The following is a 20488-nucleotide window of genomic DNA, read 5'->3' as shown; positions in this document are numbered from 1 at the left end:
ATAAATAAAGTTAAATATTTTTTAAATTAAATAAATAAATACATTTCCAGAGACCCCCATGACTGCATCTAGGATGAATTGGAAGGAGAAAAAGAAATGAGATGGAGAAACCTATGATGTTATTACCACAGTTCAAAGGTAAAATGATCAGGTCCCAACTTCTGGGTATAGAAAAGATGTGATAAATATTTCAGAGGTAGACAAGAACTCTTGAAGTCTTGCTGACTAATAAGATATGGAAAGTGAAAGAGAGGAATCCACTTTTTTTTTTTTTTTAATTTTTGTCAAAGAGTGCTTGTACTATCTGGAGAGAGAAAAAGAAAGAACACACTCCCCATGGGGCAATGGGCACACTGCAACCCCTTCTCCTCCATTTCTCCTCATTCCCTACAACCGGTTCTTCTTACACTTTCCTGTCTCAGTGAACGGCACCATCATCCACACTGTCCCTGACTTCAGACTAGGTCAGACTCTTTATTATACCCTCCCCACCAGTAACTTATGCTTGTAATTAAGTAGGTAATGTTTAAGTACTTGTTCACCCTGCTGTTTCCTTTTTTTTTTTCTTTTTTGGAGAGGTTTTTGCTATAGGGCGCATGTGCTCGACAGAAAGACAGAGAGACAGAAAGCAAGAAATCATCCCCCAAGGGGAATGGCCACACCGCAGTCCCTTCTCCTCCATTCTCCTTTTGGGATCTTGGGCACGCATGCACATGTGCCTGGCGTGAGTTAAAGCCGCCGGGTCCGGGACTTGAACCACGGTCGACTATGTGGGAGTCCAGCGACATAGCCATTACGCTAACTGCTGGTCCCTCACCCTGCTGTTTCCTTACTAGAAGAAAAGTTTCCTGAGAGTTAGTTAGGACCATGTCTTGTTCAGTGGAACAGTGTCTGGAACATGACTCTTTGATAAATATCTGTTGGATTAATTAGAAATCTACACAGTCACCCAAGCTAGAAAAGGACAAGGCCCAAGGCAATGACCAAGCCAGTTGCATGAGCATCTCTAGCATTCAGATTATCATTGAAGTAACTATTTCTCCATCGAAAGAACCAGGACTCCTTAGAAAAATGGCTCACAATGAGTCTGTGACAAGAAATTCAAATGAGCCTTACCATTTTGTCATAACAGATAGTAAAGCAATTATCAGAGACTTCTAGGGGCATGTAAACAGGACTCAGGAACTAGCCTGATGAGGTTCCTACTGGCCAAGGGTGGGCCAATTCGAGCATCACATGAAGGATAATATTATAACACTTGGGATAGACCAAATTAACAATCATTGTTGACTCTATTCAAACTTTTATTTTGAAAGTAGGTAAACCAAGGGAAAGAATTACTATATTTCTCTTGCCTTTCTTACATAAATTGTAACACTGGATAACCAAATAGTGGATAGAGATATTTTTACTAAAAAAAGTATTCTAGTTAAGAAACATATAAAGATAGAACTAAGGGCCCAGCAGATGGTGTAATGGTTACATCTCTGGAGTAACACATGGCCAACCATGGTTCAAGTCCTGGACCAGGTGGCTTGAAACACAGAGGGCGTGTGTGTGTACATGCCCGAAATCCTGAGAGGAGAATGGAGGAGAAGGGATTGTGATGTGGTCATCCACCCTGTGGGGTGATTACTTGCTTTTTATCTCTCTGTCTCTGTGGTGAGCACACGTACTCTATAGCAAAAAATCTCTCTTTAAAAAAAAAAAAAAAAAGAACTAAAATGTCATTTTGAAACCTCTATTGAGGGACCAGCAGTTAGCATAATGGCTGTTGCTGGACTCCCATGTAGTTGACCACGGTTCAAGTCCCGGACCTGGTAGCTTGAACTCACGCCGGGTGTGTGTACATTCATGGTCAAGATCCCAAGAGGAGAATGGAAGAGAAGGGGTTGCAGCGTGGCCATCCCCACTGGGGGGGGGGTGATTTCTTGCTTTCTGTCTCTCTGTCTCTGATTTCTCGCTTTCTGTCTCTCTGTCTCTCTCTGTCTTCCTGGTGAGTGCACGCGCCCTACAGCAAAAAACCTCTCCAAAAAACAAACATAACAAACCTCTGTTGAATTAATAGATTTAGGCATTTCTTATTAATGGTTGCTAATATCAAAGAGAGGGATAATGAGATGTTATGAATTTGGAGATGAAAGAATTTAACAACATAACACCAACTACTATTGCTAAAGAAAAAGATCAAATAAAAATGTGATAATTTCTTTAGATCCAACCACTAATTCACAGAAAACAAAGACCATGATGCCATGGAGATATCATCAGTATAATTCATACAGTAAGAAACTTCAGGATAAATCATTCTTCAACAAATGGCAAGGGAGAAAAAGAGACAGAATAGGAAATCCATAATTCAAGAGACATTTAAGAGATACATCGGCCAATTGCAGTAAGTGGACCTTACTTGGATCTGATTCAAATAAGCTGATACAAAAGCTACGATATTTATAAGTCACCTGAAATTCAAACACTGAAGGATAGTTGATATTAAAGAATTATTTTGGGGACCAGCAACAGCAGCATGGGCTCGATGCTGCTGCTGGATAGGCTGAGTGCAAATGGAAACCCGGGTTCAATTCCCAGACCACCCTAAAAGGCTAGCATGCTGGCGTGGGCCTGCAGTCCCAGCTACTCCAGAGGCTGAGGCTGTAGGATCACAACACAGAGAGACTGTCCAACACCCCCTCGCCACACACACACTGCCAACGCCCACACAAAAAAAGGATTCTTTTTCAAATGTGATTTTGCTATTGTGGTTCTATTTTCAAAGAATTTCAATCTTTTTTTTCTTCTTTTAATTTTGCTAGAGGGCACATGCACTTGCCAGAGAAAGACACAGAAAGAGAGAGAGAAAGCACTCTCCGTGGAGCATGGTCATGCCACAACCCCTTCTCCTTCATCTCCCTCCTTTCAGGATTTTGGGCATGCACATTCATGTGCCAAGCATGTTTCTCAAGCCTCCGGGACCAAGACTTGAGAGCGCTGGACTCCCACATGGCCAACCATGGTTCGAGTCCTGGACCTGGAGGCTTCCCTTCTCACTTTCTCTCTCCCTCTCTCTGTCCTTTTCTAGTCAAATTGAAATAAAGCTAGATAAAATCATTCTTTTTTAAAAATTATGAGTGCATGGATAAAATAAGATTTGAGAAGTGTTGATAAAATTAGTATAAAACAATTAGTACCTGATTAGCACACAATGGATAGTCTACATTTACTATATATTCTATTTTTGTCTATGTTTAAAATTTTCCACTAAAATAAAATTTTTTTTTTTGAGAGATTTTCACTGTAGGGCGCATGCGCTCGCCAGACAGACAGAGAGAGACATAGAGACAGAAAGCGAGAAATCACCCCCCAGGGGGGATGGTCATGCCACAATCCCTTCTCCTCCATTCTCCTCTCGGGATCTTGGGCACGCACGCACATGCGCCCGGCGTGAGTTTTAAGCCACCGGGTCCAGGACACGAACCGCAGTCGACTACGTGGGAATCCAGCGACATAGCCATTACGCTAACTGCTGGTTCCCTCACTAAAATACATTTTAAAAAAGAATAAAGTGTGATCATGTTAGGGGCCAGCAGGTGGAATAGTGGTTAAGGCACTTAACTCCCTCATAACCAACTGCGGCTCAAGTCCCAGACCAGGTGGCTTGAAAATCACGCCAGGCCCAAGTGCGTGCATGCCCTAAATCCCGAAAGGAGAATGGAAGAGAAGAGACGGGGTGGTGTGCATTCCCGTGGCAGGGTGGGGTGGGGGGGGGTGATCTTTTTACTATCTATCTGGTGAGTGCACATATTCTACAGCAATAATCTCTCTCACAAAAAGAAAAAGTAACTGTGTTGACCTGCTTGCCATCCCAGCTCCTCCCAATCTACCTCAAAAAAAGGCGGTAAGGGAGGAAATTGAGAAAGAACCCAGAAACTGAAAATGGATTCTCTAGGCAGGGACATGTCAGACATGGAATCGGGGCTGCTGGAAACAGCGTCAGCTGTGGTGTGAAATCACGGGCTCGGATGCTGTGTTAAAGAGGATTAACCACTGAGTTAAAGCTGATTTCAGAATAAAAGAACTGATGTATAAACCCAGTAAAAGGGTTTGTTCCTCTGGCTTGTGAAATGAATAGTCTCGACAGGAGTGAAAGGATAATTGTATACAAACCCTGTGTATCAAATCAGGAGGGGTTTAATTACAAAGGCCTTTCCAGAAGCTCTTTGTTCATCTTTGAGTAAAGCCCTTATCACTTGGCAGTATAATCAGCTGCTGGCCACCTCCTCTGGACAGACCCACTTGTCACCGCTTCTGGGAAGGCAGCCCCAGACTGGATGCAGTCCTTCAGCTACTCCAGTCCTCAAGCCAAAGCAAGGCTTCCTGGGTACAGTTTCCAGGGTTGCCCAGGGTCTTGGCTCCTAAAAGAAATTTGGAACTGGCCCTCACTGGTAAGTTCATTAAAAACGGAGGAAGGAAGCTAGATATTCTTTATACTCTTTCAGTGGCTTATATAGGGACGGTCTCCTGATTACAATACTTGGAGGCTTTTCTATGATTCTGGGATTCCAGGAAGAGAAGAGGTTAATGCTCTCTCGGGAATCCATTTTAAGCTAAACCTTCCAAAGAACAGATTTACATGGGGAAGGTTATCGGTGATATTAGAGGCCATTCTTTCTCAGTGAAAGCTGGGAGTCCAGAGGTGCCAGTAGAAAGCCCAGCTAGCTCATCAATCTGCAGCGCCCTGGGCTCTGGACAGCCCCTCTTATTGGCAAAGCGATTGATGCTTCTGCCAGGGAGGCTGCAAAGAAGTTGTTTGTCACTATCTCATTTGGAGACCTGACACCCGATGGAGGCACTGATGCCCAAGTTTACAGATCTGAGCAAAGCCCAAAGGTATCACATCTGTGTAAATTAGCAGGTGAGACCTTCAGGGCCCAGAGGGCCAGGCTCTTCCCAGAGCTGCTGTGACTCTCTGAAGGGTTACAGCACCTGGGACACTTGCTTTTGGGCTTTTACAACCAAGATGTAAGGAGGGCACTGAAGGTCCAGCTAGCTCGGGAGCAGGATGAGAGGGCCCCTCACCAGGGTGATGTTGGATATTCTGGTCAAAAGAGAGAGAACGAGAGGCAGGCTGCCGTGTGCTCCCCATCTCCACGCCTCTTCAGTGGGCTCAGAGTCCCTCGTTTTCGGTGACACAGAGCTGCATCATGTCACCCTGGCCCACTGAAGGGTCTATCACTTCGCCTTCCCCAAAGCCAGGGAAGCTGATCACACTGTTTTACAATAAGTAACAGACTGCTTCTACCAACCCTCAGGACCCAGCTCAGACATGACTCCCTCCCTCTGTGAAGCTTTCCTTCGGGCCAACAGAGTCACTCCTTCCTGTGTCTCCACAGCGCTCAGCGGACACGCAGTCTGTGGCACTGCTCGCACAACACGGTCCTTACCTGTCCAGCTGTTGTCCCCATCAGACTGAGGCTCCAAGGCAGAAACGATCTGATTTTCTAGATCCACAATGCCTGGCCCACAGAGGTCACACAGTAGCCTCAATAAATGTGTCAGTGACAGAATAAATGATGACCCGGAGCTCATGAGCCGAGGAGCCTCTGGCAAAAGCTCACAGCTTAACTTCTGCCTTCATCCCACCAGAGGCCACAGCCACCCACCCATGAACTGAGCACTTGCTCTGTCTGTGCCAGACGATCATTTGAGGAGGCACTGGGGAGCCCAAGTCAAGTAAGACGGTCCCTCCCCACGGACGTCAGTCTAAGGAAGAGACTCGCCCTGCCTGAGGCCTTCTCTGCCCGCAGTCAGTGTGGCCCATCTGCAGGATGAGCTGAACAAGCATGCAGACCATTAAACTGGAAAGCATACGAGCTACCATGTGCTCATGTGAAGGGAGTGGGCTCCTAAAACAGTAATAATGATAGTTGAACTTGTATTTATATTTTATTAAAAAATCAGGAATGAAGCTTGAACAGTCTCTATATGGGTTGACACCCCACACAGTATGTGCAGATACTTCAAATATACATACAGCACTGGTCTGTACTTAAGGCAGAGACTATTTTTTTGGGAGAGTTTTTTTGCTATAGGGCATGTGCGCTTGCCAGAAGGACAGAGAGAGAGATAGAAAGCAAGAAATCACGCCCCAGGGGGGATGGCCATGCCACAGTCCCTTCTCCTCCATTCTTTTCTTGGGATCTTGGGCATACACACACGCCCCCAGCATGAGTTTAAGCCACCGGGTCCAGGACTCGAACTGCAGTCGATTACATGGGAGTCCAGCGACATAGCTGTTACACCAACTGCAGGTCCTTAGATTCTCTTTTTTAAAGAATTATTTTATTCCATTTTATTTACTTTTTATTATTATTATTATTATTTATTTTACTGGGGGGCAGGAGTGAGAAAGCAAGCTGCCAGGTCCAGGACTCAAACGATAGTCAAACCATGTGGGAGTCCAGCACCTTAACCACTATGCCACCTGCTGACTTTAGCAGAGACTCTTAAAATAGCCTCCAATGGGGGACCAGCAGTTAGTATAATGGTTACATCGCTGGATTCCCACGTAGTCAATTGTGGTTCGAGCCCCAGACTCAGAGGCTTAAAACTCATGCCAGGCATATATATACATGTGCCCAAAATCCCAGGAGAAGAAGGAATTGCAGTGTGACTGTCCCCTCGGAGGGATGAGTTCTAACTTTCTATCTCTCCGTCTCTCCAGCAAGTGCACACACCTTATAGCAAATATTTCTCAAAAAAAAAGGCCTCCACTGATCCCTGTCTCCCAGTGTTCCCGCCCTCCTGAGTGTGGGTAAAACCTGTGTGTGGCTTCTAGTCAACAAAACATCGCGAAGGTGATGGCTGCCACTTGCCGTGTTTGTGTTATATGAGAAATAACTTCCATCTTGCTAACAGACCCTCTATTTATGGCTTTGACGATGTAAGTGATCAGATGAAGAGCACGCGGCAAGGAACCCAGGGCAGCCAGCAAGGAGACCTTGTTCCCACAAGCCACAGGAAGTGAATCCAGCTACCAACCATGTGAGTTGAGAGAAAGAGCCTTCCCCAGCCTAGTTTTCAGATGAGAATGCAACTCTGGCCGACACTTGGCAGACTTATGAGGAAAGCTGAAGGAGAGGAACAACCTAAGTTATTCCCAGATTCCTGCCCCACCTAAATTGTGAAAATGTGCATTTGTGGTAATATTGCTAGGCTGCACTAGATAATAAATTTGATACTCGAAATCTCAATTGACAGGACAAGCCAGCAGAGAAGTATGAAGATCTGAACTAAAGCACCTCTGGACCAGTAAAGAAAGGCTCCAAAAAACAGCCAAAGGGCAGCAGTGAGAGCCTATGAATTTTAGAAGTTTAAAAAAAAGGGAAGGTGAAAAAATAACTGATTCCTCAAGACCTGCATTTGCATCCCAGTTCTGCCTGCGAGAAGTCGGTGCTCTCAGCCATCTCTGGCTTAAGCCCAGCCTCCTCATCCGTACGATAGGGGTGATGGGGCTGGTCCGGCCAGACAATGTGAAAGTGATATGAAAAATGTCTTGTAAAATGAAATATGATACACGATAGTTTGCTACCAAACTCTAGGATGGCTTTAGGCAAAGCTCTGCCTTCTTGCGGCCTCAGTTTTCTTATTGGAAAATGAGGAGGGAAGCTCATACTCAGCCCAAGGGCTTTGACCTTCTTTTGTTCTAACATCACACGTCCATGAGCGGAGAGGAAGCAGGGAACTTGGTGGACTGTGATGTTGTATAGCAGCTCCCTATCGTCCCACTGGTCAGGGCCACTGCAACCTGAATTCCTCAGCTCAGACAGAAATCCCATTTGTTTCACACAAAGGAAACAAAGGGTCAAGGTGAAGCCAGTGGGAACCACTAACTTTTTTTAATAATTTCTCTATAGGGTATGTGTACCCACCAGAGAGAGACAGGGTTGGAGGGGGCAGAAAAATCACCCCTCAGGACAGGTGGCCACACCATAATCCCTTCTCCTCTATTCTTCTCTCAGGATTTTCGGACTGCATGCACACGTGCCCAGTGCACTGTCAGCCATGGATACAGCTTGCCTACACCACCAGCTGGCCCACCGGTTTGCAATGCTAATTACTGCTCTACTCTAAGGGAGTAGGAGCTTAGATTCTATGAATAAGCACCTTAAATATGTGCCAGGAGCCTTGAGAAACATTACTGCTAATCTTCACTACAACCTTATAATATAGTTGGGTCACCTGACGAGTCAGCTGACACTCAAGGAAAGTAAGCACCTTGTCTACAGAGCACTCACTGCCAGTCGCTGTTAGGGCTGGACTTAATATTAATTCTATAGGGGGGGTCTTCAAAAAGTTTATAGAAAATGCATATTATGATAAAACTCTGCATAGAGTTTTAGTTTTAGTACCAAAATATATTCACACTTTGATCCCATTTTTCCATGAACTTTTTTTTTTTTTTTGGAGAGGTTTTCGCTATAGGGCGCGAGCGCTCGCCAGACAGACAGAGACATAGAGACAGAAAGCGAGAAATCACCCCCCAGGGGGGATGGTCATGCCGCAATCCCTTCTCCTCCATTCTCCTCTCGGGATCTTGGGCATGCACGCACACGCGCCCAGCGTGAGATTTAAGCCACCGGGTCCGAGACGCGAACCGCGGTCGACTACGTGGGAGTCCAGCGACATAGCCATTACGCTAACTGCTGGTTCCTCCATGAACTATTTTTTAAAAGAGTAATTTATTATTATTATTTTTATTATTGTTCAATTTGACCAAAGAGAAGGGGAGAGAGTGAGAAAGCAAGCTAGTAGGTCCAGGACTCAAACTGTTGTTACCCATGCGGGAGTCCAGTGCCCCAATCACCATTCCACCTGCCGGCCCCTTCCGTGAACTTTTTGAAGTACCCACATACTTTGACTCCAGAGGCCTAGCCTTTGCACATGTCCCCCTGCTCTGGGAAAATGTAGCTTGTACAGAAAGGGCAGCCTGTGATTATAAACAGAGTAAAGGTCCTTGGCTCACAAGTAGATCACACGCAGAGAGCAGGTTCAGCCATTCGTTCCACAAACACTGACTGGGCACCCGTGTTGTATAGCAGGCATCCTGTGGTGCCCAACGAGGAGACGGAATAACACCCATTCTTTGTTCTCGTGGAGCTGAGTCTCACTGGGGAGACACACTAGCAAACTTTGTGAATGAATACATGAATAAATGACCCAGAGAATAGTGGATAGTCAGATGGACACAGAAACAGTCAACAGTGTTTCAAGCACCATAAGAGAGTGGTGTCTACTGCAAAGTATCACGAGGTAAGTGATGATTGTTAGGGGAGAGACTATTCCAGACACCAGAACGGCAAATGCAGGAGCATGACTTGTGCCGAAGATGGCAGGAAGCCCGGCACTGCAGCCTTGGTAAACGGAGGAGGGACGGAGCAGCAAGAAACCGCCTTGGAGTTGGGTTTTTCTCCCACATGCTAACCAAGGAGCTAACCATTGACAGTAGGATCACCGAGGAGGCCCTGAGAACAAACGAGGCATGAAAATTCGTAAGCTTTGGAGAACCCTATGAGGGGGCCAAACTCAGAGTCTGAGGCTGGCCTGAGAAGTCACAGAGATGCTAGAAAAACCACCAGGACTTTATGGGATGGAACAAACTCATATCCTGCCAGTGGAGAGGACAACGGAAGGAGACAGGAGAGGAGGCTGGGACCAAAGGCAGGAGCTCCTCTTACAGAAGGGCCTAAGAGCTCATGTTCCCCCACTTCTATAAGGCCACTACCATGTGCATGTCCAAACGGAAGCCTTTAACCAGAGGGACACACGTACACAGATGTGCACATGCCCACACTGAACTACACAGGAAGATGAAGCATCTGGCCCTCTCTGTTCATGATGCTAACGGTAACAGAACGGCCTCGCCTGTCCATTCTTACGACACCACATAGCTAGAAGATAAAAATATACAACCGCTTACTTTTCTCGTTAGCTGGACTTGGCTGCTGCAACCGTTTGGTTTGGAGTAGCTACAGTTGTTGGGAGGTGGTCCATCTCTGGGGCATCAAAAAAGTAGGCCTGTAGTAAAAGAGACCCCCAAGGAGAGTTAAAAAGCTGTCTGGGTGAGTGTTGTTCTTCACTCCACACAAGGAGTACTTCTGAGTTCCCGTGGTCCCTGGTACCCCGCTGATTTGTCATCACGTGCAGTGACAACCATCTCATGAGCACCTGTTTGAATCTAGCTATTTTTTACTGAGCACTTACTGTACCACATGACTTAACAATGATCCTTGGGACCAGCCGATGGTGTAATGGTCGCTGGACTCCTACATAGTCGACCATGGTTTGAGTTCTGGACCCAGAGGCTTGAAACTCATGCTGGGCGTGTGTGCGTGCGTGCTCAAAGTCCTGAGAGGAGAATGGAGGAGAAGGGATTGCAGCATGGCCATCCCCCTGGGAGGATGATTTCTCGCTTTCTGTCTCTGTTGCTCTGGCGAGTGCACATGTCCTATAGCAAAGATCTCTCTCAAAAAAAAAAAAAAAAAAAGAGGAAAAAAAAAAGAGAAAAAAAGATCCTCTGAAGTTGTTACAATTGTCCATATTAGACTGATGAAGAAACTGAGGCTCCAAGAGACTGTCATTGGTCAGGGACGCGTGGATAATGTGTTGGAGATGGGACTCCAAGCCAGGACTGTCTGAGTCCCAAGTGCAAGCTCTTAATCACTACAGGATGCGGTCTGTCCTCTAGGGCGGAGGCTGCAGCCTTGTTCATCTCTGTGCCACCAGCAACTCACACAAGGCCTGGCACACTACGTCAATGATCACTGCGTAACCAGCTGGGGTAACAGATTGCTGCTAAGCCAGTTCATCGCTTGCTACAAAGAGCCTGAAAAGAAGGCGCTGGGCACATGCTAGGCACGCTCAGCCCACGATTCTTCGGCTTAGAAGTGGGAGACCCAGTACGCACTCCCCTCAACTTCTACTATTTAGTTACTGCTATCAAAAACCAGGAGGGGCCGGAGGAGGGAAGACATCCGGGAGGATCTTCCCCGCTTTCAACTTCAGCTAATACCAATCTCACTAGCCCTGAACACTGGCTGTCCAAGGAAAGACAAGTCACTTGGTCTGCCAGGGGCCACTGAACGCTGGTGACCCCACCTTGGTGTCAGTGCCTGAAGAGGGTAAAAAGTTAAAAAGCCACCAGAGGGTAAAAAGTTAAAAAGCCACCAGAGGCAAGGATCACCTTCACCGGCTCTGCTCTCTATCAGCCAGCAGGGGGCAGCAACACCCCACGCTGCAGCTTTCCGCACCACTCCTGTTCCACCATCCTTCAGCAGTCCTTTTCAGAGTTTCCGGCACATGCTCTCTAGGTTGTCACATTCCCAGAGCACTATCATGCTTTTAAAAGGCTTCCTTCCCAGGGTCCCCTTCTGTAGCTGATTTCTGGGGTGGGGAAAGAACATTCCCTAACTTACAGGGTGGGATGGAAGCCACGCTGCCAGGGCTGTGTTCCTCCGGTTCTCTTGCAGTGCAGAGTGGAGCCATGAGGCCCCACCATGCAGCAGTGCCTCTTCCAGGCCACAGGAGGACACCCTCACCAGACAGAATGAGCCAAGAGGCCCAGGTTCTAAACCTGGTTCTGCCATTAACTCACACTGTGACTGCAGACAAGTCACTGCATCCCTGCGGGCCTCAGTTTACCTAGATAGGTAAAATGCAAGGATGGGAGAAGATGATTTCTAAAGGCCATTCCTTGGGCAAGCTTTAATTCTATGATTTGTTAATTCCACAGATGCTTAAAAACAGCCACAGCTATCATTTCAGGAGCACCAACCATGCACCAGACTCAGTCGATTGTTTCTCTTAGACGACCTTGTTACAGGCCATTTCCTCTCCATTTTAAAGAAGAGAAAGCTGGGGCCAGTAGGTAGTGGGGGTGGGAGGGGTCTCCCAATGGCTGGCCACAGCTCAAGTCCTGGACCTGGCAGCTTGAAAAATCATGCACGTTGCATGTGTGTCCAAAATCCAGAGAGGAGAGTGGAGGAGAAAGGATAGTGGCAAGGCCATCCCCGACCCCCCCCCGGGCAGTGGAGGTAGGGGGATGATTTCTCACATTCCTTCTCTCTCTCTCTGTCTCTGTCTTTCTCTTCTGGCAAGCACACATGCCCTATGGAAAAATCTTTTTAAAAAGTTAAAAGTTTATGGGAACCAGCAGTTAGCGTAATGGCTATGTCGCTGGATTCCCACATAGTCGACCGCGGTTCGCGTCCCGGACCCGGTGGCTTAAAAACTCACGCCGGGCGCGTGTGCGTGCGTGCCCAAGATCCCGAGAGGAGAATGGAGGAGAAGGGATTGCGGCGTGGCCATCCCCCCTGGGGGGTGATTTCTCGCTTTCTGTCTCTATGTCTCTCTCTGTCTGTCTGGCGAGCGCACGCGCCCTATCGCGAAAACCTCTCAAAAAAAAAAAAAGTTAAAAGTTTATGAAAAAATAGAATTAAAATATGACGTTTATTTTAAAAAGAAGAGACAGCAGAGTCTCAAAGAGGAAGTCTTCCCAAGGCTCCACCCTGGGTCTCCCCTAGGATTTCGATCTGCTCCTGTCCGCCCCAACATAGCAGCAACTTGGCACCTAGGCTAAGCCCAGCTCAGACCGAGGCACTGTGGTGGCCTGCAAGATGAGTGACCCGCCTCTCTCGCTGTAGGAAGAGGGCAGAGGTCCCTCTAATGTCAACAGTAACCACCTCGAACATAAGCTCACACATCTCTAAACACACCAGTCGAGGATGCACCTCTGGGTGTGGCCTTCGTCACCCCTGCCAGGTGTGATCCAGGACACGCTGAGAGATCAATTACATGGGCGCACTCCGAGGGGCCCTCAGCAGGTGTGGGCTGTCATATGCTTCACTGCACTAAGGCAAAAACACCGATGTGTGCTCCCACGGGACAGTGAGAGAGCCACGCTGTCTGGTCCAGCTGGTGCCCCTCCACTCAAATAACTCCCCTGCTAATTCCCCTCTCTGCCCTTCTAACAATAATGTCTTCCGTTTGTCTGACCTGTCATGTGTCTCATGTTCCAAATATCATTTAGTCCGTGCAGCGACAATAAAGATGTTACTGTGGTGAGCACAATCAGCTCCTTTTTCTAAGTGAGGAGGCGGGAGTCCAGAGAAGCGTGGCGCTGGGACTAGTCCCCAAGTCTCTGCACTTCAGGGTCGCTCTTTCTCTAACCCTAACCCTAGGGCACATGTCCTCCATGAGAGAGAGGAAGAGATTTCCAGTGTGGAGAACAAAACCCTGGCTAAATACGTGGCCATGGGATGGCTCCCCTTTCTCCAGGAGAAAACCACGCCTTCCCCTCCAAGAAGAGGTTCTACAGCTCACACTGACCTCCCCACGCCCATCCCATCTGCCCTGCTCCTCTTACAGGACTGAGCAGGGCAATGCCTTTTCTCCTGCCGTCCTCTTTCTATCCTGGTATGGAAAGGTGAAAAGCTCAGGAGAGACAGGGAAGGCTCCAGTGAGAGGCACCATTGACCAGCACTCCCCTTAGAGCGGAAGCCTTGAGCTTTATCCAGGGTTGACCTGTGTGACCACGGGCTGCTCGTGCAAGGTCCTGCAGAGGGCTTTGCAGCAGGCTGGCCTTGGCTCGTCTACTAACTTCCTGACACCTGAAGAAGTGGCACAGTGCATGAAGGGCTCTCAGCCATCTCGCTGCACTCACAGCAGCCCATGAATCTAGGAATCTTTCTGAAATACGAGGGACTTAGGGTCACCATGCTGAGCCTTTCCCAGTCCAGGGCTCTTCTACCTCCAAATTACCCTCCTGAGAAGGTTCTCGAGCAGCAAGATGGGCAGGTAAACCCTAACTTTAGTGCCATTTACCACAAAAGAAGAGTAAACGGCATAGAAGTTAAAAACGACCCTGCCATGGGACCCAAGCACAAAGAGTTTGTCATGGTAACAAGGCCACCATCACCTGCTCCCCTGTCCGCCCCATCTGCCCTGTTCCTCTCTACTGAACAAGGCTATGGCTTTTCTCTTCTCTCCTTCTCTTCTTCAACTTCTCAGCCAGGCATAGAAAGAGAAAAAGTTCAGACAAGAGAAGGGACTATGCCAACGAGAGGCATTACGGTGAGAGCGCTTATTACAATGAAAAGGACATTCCTCGTTGGCAGATAGAGGGGAACCAGAGTCACGGCAGCATTTCAAGAGACCCACCCATACTTCAGGGTCAGAAATTAATTCTGTCACTCTGCTGTGGCTCCAACCAACGGTCCATCTCAAAGGTTCAAAGCTCAGGCACACGTAAAGTACACGTAAACTATTCTGTGTTTCACAGACTGGCACTTCCTCGGAGACTCGGTTAATGATGACGTATTGGGATCTTATTAATTCATTTAATGAGACATCTATAAAATCACTGCAGATCAAATGGTGCTGAAGACACATTTACTCCCCAATTACGAAACCTAACCAAGGGTCTGGACACCCTCTGTGTGGATATTTTCCAAGGCTAGAAGACACCTTCCCATTGGAGATCCTTTCCTTTATCAGTGACTTTAACATTCTCAGACTTTCATTTTTTTTTCCCTAACAAAACCTGCCCCAGGGCCTGTTAAGGTCACAGACATCCATTTTTGTGCCCAATGTGTACAGAAAATAGAAAATCATGTCTCCTTAGAAGCAAAGGAAAGAAATCCAATTTATGGACGTTGATGGACATATTCCATGTTAAAGTACTTTATATGTATCATTTGAGTCTCAAAACAACACTATATAGCAAAAAATACTATACTCATGTTACAGATTAAGAAACTAAGACTAGGCCAGCCCTACAGCATAGTGGCAAAGCACAGTGCAGAGGGAGCTGGATCCACATGGCCGATCATGGTTCAAATCCCAGCCTTGGCAATTTGAAAAACATGCTGGGTGCATATGTGTGTGTGCCCCGGGATCCTAACAAGACCGATAATGGAGAAAAGGAGGAAAAAGGATTATGGCGTGACCAAACCTGTTGAGGGGTGCTCTCTCTCCCTTTCTCTGGCATGTGTAAATGCTCTCTGGCATGAAAAGAGAAGAGATCAGAACAGATGGAAAAGAGAAAAGAAATTATGATTCTGAGAAGTAGCGTACCAGGCTCAAACTCACACATGTGACGAGTGACACAGCTGGTCTGGGCTTCTCTGACTCAAAAGCAGATGCTCTCTCTTGGGACCAGCAGTTAGCGTAATGGCTATGTCGCTGGACTTCCACATAGTCAACCGCGGTTCGAGTCCCGGATCCGGTGGCTTAAACTCACACCGGGCACGTGTGTGTGCGTGCCCAAGATCCCAAGAGGAGAATGGAGGAGAAGGGATTGCAGCATGGCCATCCCCCCTGGGGGGTGATTTCTCACTTTCTGTCTCTCTGTCTCTCTCCGTCTGTCTGGCGAGCGCATGCGCACTATAGCAAAAATCTCTCCAAAAAGAAAAGAAAAGAAAAAAAAAAGTAGATGCTCTCCCTAAAAAAGGCACCTAAACACATCCACTCAAAACTATTTTACATGTGTTCACCTTAAAAATAACTCCACGTTCCCATATTTATCATTATTCTAAAGCTTCTACCTTTGAAATATTAAGTTTATTTTTCTAAGGAATTATTTTATTTAACTTCAATTATTATTATTATTATTATTATTATTATTATTATTATTATTAGTTTTAATTTGACCAGAGAAAGACAGAGAGAGAAAGTGAGAAAGCAAGCCGCCAGGTGGGAGACTTGAACTGCAGCCAGCCACATAGGAGTCCAGCACGTTTAACCACTATATCACCTGCCAGCCCTGAGACACTAAATTTCAAAAACTTTTCTAGGTATATACAGAAAACCAGCAAGGCATCCAAAGGCAGAATTTCCATCCCTGCCCCACAACCTCTGTATAAACCTCATCTACTCACACTTCCCCTGGCCAGACACCAAATCTTAACTGGATTACAGAACTAAGGTCAAGGCCCAGCCTGGTGGCAGTCAGTCACACACTGGACTGCAGCGCTGGAAGCCATATGGCCGACCACAAATTGAGATCCCTGGTTGGTCTGAAAATGGGCCAGGTGCTCACACGTGCACGCTTCAAGTCCTGAGGAGCCAGAGGTCAGGGCAAAGAGGAGCCTGGCATGACGGGACCCTGTCAAGGGTCCTCCTCTCTCTCGTTCTCTCACATGCATGCATACACTATCATGAACAAAACAATCAATCAATAAAAATGTTTAAAAAGAAAGATTACAAGCCAGAGATTACGAATTCTTGTAATTATACTACTTCCCATCTAGGAGAGTACATTTCAAATGACACTTATTTCAAAATCAGTTTTTGTGGGTTTTTTTTTTTTTTTTTTGCTTTTTGTTTATTTTTTAGGATTTTGCCATAAGTTGTAGATACTCACCAGAAAGGTAAAATGAGAAATTACCCCTGGGGGGATGGCCACACCACAATCCCCTCTCCATTTTCCTCTCAAGATCTGGGACACATACACTCGCACTCAGTGTGATTTTCATACTGCCAGGTCCAGGACCCAAACTGTGGTTGGCCATGTGGGAATTTAACCATCATGCCACCTGTTGGTCCCTCATGGAGTCAGTTTTTTTTTTTTTTAAGAAATTATTATTATTATTGTTATTATTATTATTTTCATATGAGTTTTGCCAGAGAAAGAGGGAGAAAGCAAGCCACCAGGTCCAGGACTCGTACCACAGTCGGCCATGTGGGAATTCCAGTGCCTTAACCACCATGTCACCTGCTGGCCCCTGGCGTCAGTTTTAATAGAACCATCGTGTCTAACAGTTCGAGGTCTTTCCCAGCATTTGCATATAAAACACACCAGAAGAAGACAGAAACAAAAACCATACCAAGCAGCCCACAGATAGAAGCATATGAAGCAAGACGATTGTCACGATTGTGGCCAAGGCTACCCGCCGATTATCCTCACGAACAGCTGGCCAAAACGTCATGGCCAACACAGACCCGGAGATGCCCAAAGCCATCGTGACTAGGATCCACCGAACAGCTTTCTGGGGGATAATCCACAGTATCTGAAAGAAGAGAAAAGGAGGAGGGAAGAGGTTCTTTGGAGGCATTTCACACTGGCATATTTGCTCATTCCAGGCACATATGTCTGCAAAGGCTCCTCAGCCAATCAGCAGTTGGGCCACCCTGCCACCCTGGCTTTTCAGTACAGGCTGGAGCAACACCGCCAGCATGCAGACTGAGGCGAAAGCTTTCTGAACTCAGGGTTCGAGGTCCAGTGACGGCACTTGGCTGCAAGATCCCCATTCATGCTGAACCTCTCAACTCAAGGAGGGATTTTTCAGGGACACGTGAGGGTTGTACTAGAGATAATGCTACTCAGTCGAAATCTGGGCTGAATTTTCAATGGAGAGTCCGCTCCGTCAGCGTGGTACTTACTGCCGTGGGGATATAAATGAAGAGTGAATATCCATAGACGCACACGATCTCCAGGAATGAATAGGAAACGATGTTCATAACTTTGCTGTTTCTCCACACCAGGAAACCCCAGAGCGCGAGAGGAACCAGCCAGGCGTAGGCATAGATGACCGTGGCTGCTATGGACACTGAGGGTGACAGGACACACGTTTTCATCTTCATCATGCCTTTAACATGCGACCGGAGCACGTCCAATACCTACTGCACTTATTTCCCAACACGCCGGCCTCCTTCGACGGACCCTGGCAACGTGTCTTACAGGCCTGTATTCCCTGAGCCTGGCACAGTGCCTGACACGTAGCAGGCACTACTTATATTTGCTGAATTCATGCATTTTTAGCATATTTGTCTTTGTGGTGATGACCACATATGGTCTCTCGTATGTTTTTTATCATTCATTTAGGCGCTGACAGTCACTATTCTTACACAGCTGAGTTATGCGGCTGAAATGCTTCAGAGGGCCACACTGCCAGATTTAAATATACTGAGCATTTCAATCAAATAAAAACCAACTATCCCCCTGGAAGAGCATGTCCTCTTCTCTAGGATAACCAGAGCTGACACTGATTTCTTTAGCAAATTTATTAAAATGCCCTGGGTACAGATTTACTTGCTCTGTGTGCTATTTAGAATTCCTTCTGCCTCTGAAATAGGGAGTTCCAGCTCGCTGATGAATTGCTTGAAATACTCTGCAGTTTCCCTTTCTTTCTTAAATAAATAATTCTGTCTCTGTGGTGCAAATGCTATTCAGTGGCTCCTCGGCACAGCGATGTTCAGCACGTCACGGCATCTCTCTCTGGCAGCAGCATGCCCGAGAGGATTCATTTCCCTCTTCTGGGTGGAGGATCGTAAAGCTAAAGCACCGCGAAGCCCATGGCACCAGCCCTTCCTCGGTGAGAATCAGCAGGTAATCCACTTAACGCATCTTTGCAAGAACAAAGGCACCCCCAACAATTACAGTCAGGCTCTGGTTAAGACATATTTGTCCAAAACATTTTTAGCTCCCAGAGCAATTTTTTCATTGGGGAACTCTCTCATCAAGTCAAAGGTAGTTTTGCTGACAGGTTGTCTTTTTCTTGGATAACCAAGAGAAGGGGAGAGAATTACTACTATGACTGTAGCTACCACTTACTGATCACTTATGGGGCATCAGGCACCACATTCAGTGCTTTAATAGAGGCAATGGAGTATGTTCCTCAAGGGCCCAGATTCTACGCAGACTCCATGAGTTCTAATCCTAGGCAAGGTAACTCTGGGTGGTAAGTTACTGTAACTTCCTGACTCAGTTTCCTCATCTGTAAAATGGAAATAAAAATATTATACTACCTTATAAGATTATTAAGGGAATTAAATAAGTGATAATAGATAAGAACTGTTCAAAGTAGAACAGTGATAAATAATAAATGCACGATGTAGCTTTTTATACTACTAACTAATATATAAATGTATTTTTTCATAAAATCTATATCTTCATTTTAGAAATGAGGAAACAGGACCAGAGAAGCTAGGTAATTGGTCAATGTAGTAATTACTAAGTTGGTGGGGGTAGGCCTGTCTCTGCAGGTAACTCATACTCTTCACATGTAATGAGAAAATGTTTATTGCTAGGACCAGCGACCACCCTACTCACACACATTCATCACTCACTGACACTGGGGTGCCCAAAGGGGGTAAGAAAAGATGAAGACTCTCTTGAGCTTCCAGATCCTCAGGCATGGTAGTTACCCCTTCTCTGTATCAGCATACATATGCACACCTCTGATAAAGATGTTCACACATAATGTTCACAGCAACATTCATCACCTGTCTCTTCCCGAGCTATTTTACCCACGGAGCTACCTGAGGGCATGAAGAACATTTTCTGAGTCAAACTCAAACCAAGGTGGGGCTGAAGCCATATCTGACTTCACGATGGAGAAGGGAAAATGGGCATAGAAGGTAAAGGAGAAGAAAACAAAGAAGGATACATGGATTCTCTCTCTCTTTCTCTCTCACACACACACACATAAACGTGTATCTCTATCTAGGCATGCACACATATGTGTACATACACAGCAATATTTAATATTTATTGTACTCCCTGTACCAACCACTGTTCTAACCTCTTACATGTATCAACTCTTCGTTCCTTACAATAACTCTTAAAAGAAATATTATTATTTTTCTTTTTTTTAGTTTTTGCCATAGGGCAGAAAGAAAGAGGGAAAGTGAGAAATCAATCCCCACTACCACAGGGATGGCCACACCGCAATCCCTTCTCCTCCATTCTCCTCTCGAGATTTTTCAGCATGTACGCACATGCATGCAGCATGTTTTTCAAGCCACTGGGTCCAGGACTAGGATCCAGATGCTGGCCCATTATAATTTCCTTTTTGCTGATGAAGCTGAGGCCAAGAGAAGTAAAATAACTTGACCAAAAAGATAAAAGCTTGTGGGTGATTGGATGGAACTTGAAGCCCCTGGTCTGGTTTCAGGGCCTGTGTTCTAATCCAGGCTACTTACAGCCTCTTGACAGGAGAGCAAGCAGGGCCCTGAGAAAGTGGTACAGGTCAGTCTCCTATGAAGACAAATGTTCTCCTTTAGAGGCAACTGTTATCTATAAATCCTTAAAACCTGTTTTTGTTTGTTTGTTTGTTTGTTTCCTTTTAACTACTCAACACTTAGACAAGAAAAGAAGTTTTAAAACAAGAATGTCATCCACAAGTCCATCATTAGGACACGTTCATGTCTGCGTTCTCCCTTCCAGGCCTTGACCGTGTGCAGACGTTGCTAACAGAGATGCTAAGAGGGCAGGCGCCAGCTTGGCAGAAGTCGAGTTTCCACGTTGCTCCAGGTGCGTCTTAATTAGTGTTAATAGACTCCCAGTGAGTAGAGCCATCAAAACCTAAATAAAGGGGCCAGCGGATGTCACAGTGGTTACATCACCGGACTCCTACATGGCCAGCCGTGGTTCGAGTCCCAAACCCAGTGTCTTGAAAACCATGCTGGGGGGGCCAGCAGATAGCATAATGGC

At 46.4% G+C, this 20488-nt stretch overlaps 1 protein-coding gene across 8 annotated transcripts in view; it reads right to left on the bottom strand.

Annotated features, from left to right (window-relative positions):
* Nucleotides 1-20488, bottom strand: part of YIPF1 (Yip1 domain family member 1) — a 107384-nt gene that overhangs the window by 2457 nt on the left and 84439 nt on the right. For 7 of the 8 annotated variants that reach the window (XM_027772220.1, XM_006149365.3, XM_006149364.3 and 4 more), the window contains 3 exons: nt 17437-17603; nt 16881-17063; nt 9977-10074 (listed from right to left, as the gene is read on the bottom strand). In XM_027772220.1, coding sequence (XP_027628021.1) covers nt 9985-10074; nt 16881-17063; nt 17437-17603 — 440 coding nt within the window. In that variant the 3' untranslated portion in view covers nt 9977-9984. The remainder of the gene's footprint in view (nt 1-9976; nt 10075-16880; nt 17064-17436; nt 17604-20488) is intronic. The other variant, XM_027772221.1, reaches the window with a different exon arrangement.

Source organism: Tupaia chinensis, unplaced genomic scaffold, assembly GCF_000334495.1.
Source record: "Tupaia chinensis unplaced genomic scaffold, TupChi_1.0 Scaffold000259_1, whole genome shotgun sequence".
Classification (NCBI taxonomy): domain Eukaryota; kingdom Metazoa; phylum Chordata; class Mammalia; order Scandentia; family Tupaiidae; genus Tupaia; species Tupaia belangeri.
Note: the sequence above shows the minus strand (reverse complement) of the source record. Positions and strands in the feature narration are given on the sequence as shown.